At 52.7% G+C, this 7119-nt stretch overlaps 1 protein-coding gene across 1 annotated transcript in view; it reads right to left on the bottom strand.

Annotated features, from left to right (window-relative positions):
• Positions 1 to 3828: 3828 nt before the first annotated feature.
• PARD6G (par-6 family cell polarity regulator gamma) overlaps positions 3829 to 7119 on the bottom strand; it is a 51914-nt gene continuing 48623 nt past the window's right edge. Inside the window, exon 3 of the mRNA XM_004715930.2 lies at positions 3829 to 5786. Coding sequence (XP_004715987.1) covers positions 5014 to 5786 — 773 coding nt within the window. The 3' untranslated portion in view covers positions 3829 to 5013. The remainder of the gene's footprint in view (positions 5787 to 7119) is intronic.

Consider the following 7119-nt stretch of genomic DNA (forward strand, 5'->3'; position numbering starts at 1 on the left):
TATGATTTTGTTCTGGGTCTTAGATGCCTGGTACCTGATCCCATCGGCACCTCATGATCACACAGGCTGGTGTGCTGCTTTCATGTGGGCTTTGTGGCTTCTCAGCTAGATAGACCCGGGGTTTTAAGGGCTGACCTGTCCAAACTGAGTTATGAACCAGCAGCCCCAGAGACCAGGCATGGGGAGGAGCTGGGTCTACCTCACCCTTTAGCAGCTGGCAGGTGCCCGCTGTGCTCACCCAGCCCTGGACCCCCCAGGTGAAGGAGTGGGGGTGTTGGGGTGGGTGTGGTGAGGACGCCGCCACTGTTGCCCTGGAGCCACCAAGAGCTGTTCCACATCATCCAGTCGGGAGCAGTGTGTCAGGCCCGGGCATAACCCTGCAGGACCCAGCCACAGCCCAGCCCTGGCCATAGCCCCTGGCCTACATCATGGGCCTATGGGGACAGCGGGGAGGGGAGAGTGTGGCGTGCCTGGGACGAGATTCTGGTGGCTGTGGCTGCTGGACCAAAACCAAGATCAGGACTGACACAAGCCACCGGGCTGTGAGTCTTCCTGCCCACACTGCCAGCAACATTCAGGGGTCCCTAGTAACCAGGTGCTGCATTGTGACAGGTATCTAAACAGTACTGCACTAAAGAGGTTTTAGTGCACCTGAAAGCGTTACATGCTTTTTATGTGCAGAAAGGTACATTATATGTAGGTAAGCATCACCTCATGATACATTCTATGATCTGGGTCATGATGTGTATTAGAGGTTGTTGGACACGTGTGTGTCTACAGGATTCGTACGTGCACTGGGCCAGAACTGGGCAGAGCATGGCCCAGGCAGCTCCCACTGTGGATGCCTCAGGCGGCTCTGCCTAGCAGCTGCCCCTTTCAGCAGGGGAGGGCAGCTTGCCTCTGAGGACCATCCCAGGATGGGCTGAGGGTCGTGAAGCCAAGGCTGGGGCTCCTGGGACACATACTTGCCATTGGTTCCTTATAAGGCCACGTGGGATGCCCTGGGACCCTCGGGGCCGAGTCACTGGAGGCTCTGTAGCTTCGAGGGCACGTGAGGCAGCTGGGCAGAAGCAGGGCTCTGAGCCCACGGCGAGGATCTGCTGTCCTGGTACTCGGGCGTGTTGGTCCAGGGTTGTATGTGGTCGAACGTCGGACACACCGATGTTAAGTGGTGTATGTCCGTACTGTGTATGAGGGTAAATCAAAGGCCCTGCTGCAGAAAGAATCAGTGGAACCCGAATTACCCCAAAATGACAAAACATGAGGCTCTTGTTTCCTCAACATCTTCATCCAGGACTGTACACTTCTGAAGGCAGCGCCTCCCCCTCCAACCCTTCCCGAAAGGAAACACTCTGATTATATAAGAACGACAATTTGTGCATCTTTTGAGGGACACCAATTGTGACGGGGCAAGATTAGAGCTAGAGGGTGGACAGGATGAATTTCTCCACCAACAGTCTTGCAAGACAGCCTGTGTGCCCGCAGAATGAGCAGGTGCGTTGTCACGAGGGAACGCGTACTTGACCAAGATTTTCTTGGCCCTTTTCTCCCCAATGCCCTCGTTTTCTGAAATTCATCTTCGCAAGCCCCCATAATCATCCCTGTGTCCTTTTAGAAAACTCTATCAAGATTACCTCTTTGGAATAAAAAACCAAAAAGGGCCCCGTAATCTAAGCTGATGCCTTTGCCAGGAATGGACCTGGCCCAGCAGAGCTCCTACAGGAGACCTGGTGACCTAGTGGGCTTGCGCTGGGCTGCTGAAAGTGAGGTTAGCAGTTTGAAAACACCAGTCACTCCTCGGGAGGAAGGCGGGTTTTCTACTCCCATAAACAGTCACAGTCTTGGAAATCACTGGGACGGTTCTCCCTGGCCTATAGGGTCACTCTGAGTCAGCATCGGCTTGAGAGCCGTGAGCAGCTCTCCTTGGGAGTTGCTATTTTGACCGTACTTTTTTGAAGGTACCCTAAGGAGACCAATACGAGTTAGTTGCAGGGGGAACTTGTCTGCAGCTGTCCACTGATTGCAGAGACACGTTTGGAATAAAACTGTGCGTGTATGAAATGAACCTGAGTAGCCATATTTGTTTGCATACCCTCTACTAAGGCAAACGTCTGCTAGGAACGTACTGAACTTTCCCAACTCTACAAGTTCGACTTAAAGACGGACTCGAGGGCAGCCTGGGTCTGTCAGCCCTGGAGTGTGCTCAGTAGAGCAACAGCTGGTGACCGTTACCTGGAGTCGCTGGGGGCGGGGGAAGGAATGCATCAGTCCCCAGACTCCAATCTACTTTCACCAAAGGACAAAGACTGTTTTAAGCAGGTCTTCCAACTAAGAAATCAACATGTATGGACTGCTTATCCAGGACACACTTCCTGTTTACAGTTCGGTTCCCTTTAAGTGTATTATGCATTTCAACATTTACTCCTCACCACAGTTCGACAAAGCTAGTGGTCGTGTTCCATTTACACAAGGAAAACTAGGACTTACTCAAGGTAGAGTAGGGAGAAAGTACAGTAAGAACAGAAGTGGCCTGGTTCCGTGCCCTTGGCTGTTAATGATGCTGCCTGTGGACACCATTCCATTAACAGGGGAACAAACAGCCATCAATTAGGACCAGCCATCCCTGTTTGCTCGGGACTGTGGTCCCAAGGAAAACTGACAAGTTGACCACCCTTCAGAGTTCCTGTCCAACTTTTAGCAATGACTACTTTGTCTTTAATCTTGAGCTACAAGTTAAAAAATGATTTGGGCAGTACAGATGTTATATAGGGAAGGCATTTTGCTTTTCAGGGAATATCCCGTAGAAACATACTCATTACTGGGGGCAGTGCCAGTACTTGTAGGTAGTAAGTATGGTTGCCTGTACTCTTGGGATTCTTGGTGCAGGAGTGAAGCCAGTAGAAGCTGGAGTCTGGATTACATTATTGGATTTTTCACATTACCTAGCAAAAACGTCAGTTTATCGGATTTTTAAAACTACATGGATCAAAGGAGACTTTACCGAACTATCAGCCTTAGAGCCCATGGAAATGGCACATTTGTGCTTACTTGGGGTCGACAGTCTGGAAGCACCACCATATAAAAAGGGATTGAAATCAAAGTCCGTGTATATGAAAGGGGCTGTGTCGTCATGCTGGATAAATAACAAATAGTAAATACAAATGATGCCATAGCGGGTTACACATTGAACTGCTAACCACAAGACCAGCAGTTGAAACCAAGCTGGGGTGAAAGATGAGGCTTCCAGTTCCCATAAAGAATTACAACTTCAGAAACCCTCCGTGGCAGTCCTGCCCTGTCCTCCTGGGTCACTGAGTCAGAATCGACTCGATAGTAGTGAGTGTGGCTGCGCTACTGTCACAACATCTGTACTGCAGACAAGCAGGAGTCTTCCACTGGAAACGTTCCCCAAGTCACTTTATCCCCCTCATGAAGTGATATGAGGAGTGGTTATTTGTAAACAGAAGAGCTTTTCAAATGAAAAATAGAAATTAACTAGTATTTAAATTATGAGCCCCAATTTGGCAACCATGTAGACACAATTTAAGATTGTGAGGTCGTACTTTCATACATAATTTCAGATTAATTTTGATAAATCATCTTTTTCAAGCCATTCATTTCCTACAGTTTACAATTCATGATATACAAAGTTAGTGTAGTGCTAAATTTTGCATCTAAAAGTTCATTATTTTCCACTCATCCATTTGTCACGTGTAAAATGGGGCCGATGAAAGGGTGGCACGTGATTGGAGCAATCAGCTCCACTGTTGGACATCACCAGCACCAGCGCTCCGGCACTGACTGAAAACCAACTAGTACATCAATGCATTTTGTTAACTTAGAAGCAAGTTTTTATTCTTTGATATATAAAACCAGGAAAATTTTAATACATACACAGTAAGTTTGTTAACATAACAGCACAGTACAGATCAGGGTAGAGAAACACACCCAAGCCGCTCATAACTTCCAGAATTATGAACAGGAATGTACAGGTATCAGAGTAAGCCTCGTTTCTTTCCTTTTAAAAAATATTCACATTTGCTTAACAACTTAAAGCAGTAAGAAATAGAACTTTCCTTCTTGGTATTCAACAAGATGCTAAGAAAACCAGCAATAACTTAGTAAAAGGGCCTTTCGTTTGTGGCAGTAACTAAGCATTAGTTTTGGTTCAATAATACTTGTCTTAGTAAAAATCGCATCGCGTCGTCGTCAAGTGAAGACGCTGTTACCTTTCGGGGGCACCTCGGGTTTGGGGAACATCAGCGCAGCACCGCCCCCCTTGCTTGTTGGAGGAGCGAGCAAAAGTGCAAGGCACCACAATTACTGTCACAGCTGTTTACGCCCAACAGCTGTTTCCCAAAAGGAAAAAAAAAAAAGCTCTTCACTGAATGAATTCAGGAAAAAAATGAATACGTGGACCCCCGAGTTTTCTGTCCTGTGAGCTCGTGACACAGGGCAGCGCGTTCTGGGAGTGTCTTCACCGTGTGAACGGTAACTTTATTTGGTCCAAGTTTAGTGGTGGACGTTTGAATGTACATTTTCCTCCCTGACAGTGGATTCCAACAGAAAATCCAGTTCATGTAAAACCTCATTGGAGCAGACACGTGTAACTCCTTAAAGTTACCAAATACGCAGATGACCGGGAACTTAAGTCCATGTGAGCGCTGTTCTGCCACACGGCAGACGCCCCGCAGGAGCACGCATGCACGTCACCAACTCGCGGCTCGCTCGCCCTGCTCGCCCTGCGTCTGGCCCCAGGGGTAGGCTGGCGCCCTGGTGCCCAGACTGGTCTGTCAGCGTTCACTTTGAAAGGTGGAAGCTTTTAAAGCTTCCCTCCTGGGGACCCCAGGGAGGTGTTCTCTGCACCGCTCAGCCCCTTCCGGGGCGTTTTCCAGGGAGCCGGGCACCGTGCGGGGCGGGGCAGGAGACCACGCTTGCTCCGCCCCTTGTCCGCACCACGTCCGCGGGGAAGCGCGCCCCCGCCCCGCCCGTCGCCGCGGGCACGAGCCGCTGCTAGAGGGTGACGGCCGGCCCATGCTCCTCGATGCCGCCGGGGGACAGCGCCAGGCTGTGGCGGGGGTCGGCCTGCAGGGAGCTGAGCAGTCGTCTGTGGATGCTGCCGTGGCTGTTGAGGCGCAGGAGGCTGCCGATGGGCGGCGGCGGCGGCGTCAGCGCTCCCTCGATGACGATGTCGGCCTCCTCGTCGCTCTCCAGCTCGTCTGGGTGGAAGTTCTGCGCGGGTGGCAGGCTCTGCGGGCTGGCCGTGCTGTCCGTGGACTGGCCCGAGCTGCCCGACGTGCGGCTGCCGCGCACCACGTTGTTCCTCTGGTTGGCAGGCTTGACCGTGATGATGAGGTTGTGGCTGTTGGCGATCATCATGTCCGTGGCCTGGTCCAGCGTCTTCCCCGCCACCTCGATCCCGTTCACCTCGAGCACCTCGTCGTTGACGGCCAGCAGCCCCGTGCTCTCGGCCAGGCCGCCTGGCACCATCCGGGAAATGAAGATGCCCGGGACCTTCTCCAGGCCCTGGGCAGTCACCCGCATGCTGGTGCCGTCCCGGATGTAGAAGCCCAGGGGCTTTTCGCAGCCGTGCCGGTACAGTCTCACCCTGCGGTGCGTCTCGGGCAGGATGTCCACGTCGATGATGGAGGACACGGGCCGGAAGTCGCGCGGCAGGCCAATAGCAGGGAGCGCTCGGCGGCGTAGACCCTCCTCGCGCAGGCCCACCAGCATCCGCCTCTTTCTGGACAGGGCACCCGCTCCGAAGCTGCAGCCGTCGGCCTCCTCTGCAAGAGCAACGAGACCACCGTTAGAAGGCAGCGGCCCCAGTCACAGCCTGACAGTCACAGGACAGGATGGACTCGTCGGGAGCCCTAGCAGGGATACGGGCCGAGGACCACTTCGTATCCCAAGTGAGTCTTGTACAGCCGTACACAGACACTGAGAAGTGGGGCCACCGGCACATGTCACAGCGCTTCACTTTTCATGGAAACGCTCAGCCTCCCAGCCCATCCTGTGAACATTCTATGGACCCGAAGGCCCAGCACTGCCATGTGGGCAGGGAAGCCACCCCCTTGGTGCATGCCCTCCAGAGCCCCACGCCGGTCCACAGCAACCACATCTGATGATTAGCCCTTGCTGCTGGGCTCTGCCAGGTGGATTTTGGCACAGTGGCCATATCGTTTTCTTGGCTACAGTCTATGGGAGCAGGCTGCCAGGTCTTTCTCCCACAGAACTCCTGGGTGGGTAAACGGTCAGCCTGTCAGTTAGCAGCGGAGTGTTTACCCAGCTCTAAAGAGATGAGTGGACTGAAGGTCACTGGCACCGACTTGGCTACCCAAGGAGGAGGAGGAGGCAGAGGAGGAGGAGGATTACAGGCATCTTGGGGCTTTACAGTGTGGGTTACTGTGCTGGCCGTGAGCTGGGTCAGTCAGTGGCAGGAAGGTCAGTGACAGGGAGCCTGATAGCTGAGAAATGGCCACAGCAGCCTCCCAGAAAAACCAGTTGCCCTCCAGGGAGGCCACACCTGCTGATTACTGGAGGCCAGTGCGTTTCCGAAGAAGACTGGTGGATTAGTTTTGGGCTGCTAATCTCAGATGGGTGATTCAAACCCACTGGCTATTCCTCGGGAGAAAGCTGAAGCTGTCTGCTTCCATAAAGATTTATAGTCTTAGAAACCCTGCTGTGAGCTGTGATCCATTCAGTGACTTGGTCTTTGTGCGCAGCTGAGGCTCACCCCAAGTTGTTCCCATGGTCTCGGGTTGGTCCTGATCTCAAGTTCCAACATGCGACTTCCCTATTACCCCGTTGCTGTAAGTGAGTGGTCTGAGTTCTGGAGGGCTGTTGCAATGAATGATTGAACTTGGCAGGGAAGGGAAGGAGCCCCCCAGCTGCTGGTCAGGAGAAAGTGGAGGCTTTCTGTTCCTGTAAAGATGGGCAGCTTTGCAAACTCTAGGGAGCAGTTCCACTCTGCACGGCGGGGTTGCCGTGAGTCAGAGTGGACTTGATGGCAGTGGGTTTGGCTGGAAACGGACAGGGCCACGGGGAAGTAGCTAGGGCTAGAAATTACCGAGACGCGGGAAACGGACAGGGCCACGGGGAAGTAGCTAGGGTTAGAAA

The sequence above is a fragment of the Echinops telfairi genome, unplaced genomic scaffold (genome assembly GCF_000313985.2).
Source record: "Echinops telfairi isolate 266 unplaced genomic scaffold, ASM31398v2 ScPeMD7_7400;HRSCAF=8409, whole genome shotgun sequence".
NCBI classification, from domain to species: domain Eukaryota; kingdom Metazoa; phylum Chordata; class Mammalia; order Afrosoricida; family Tenrecidae; genus Echinops; species Echinops telfairi.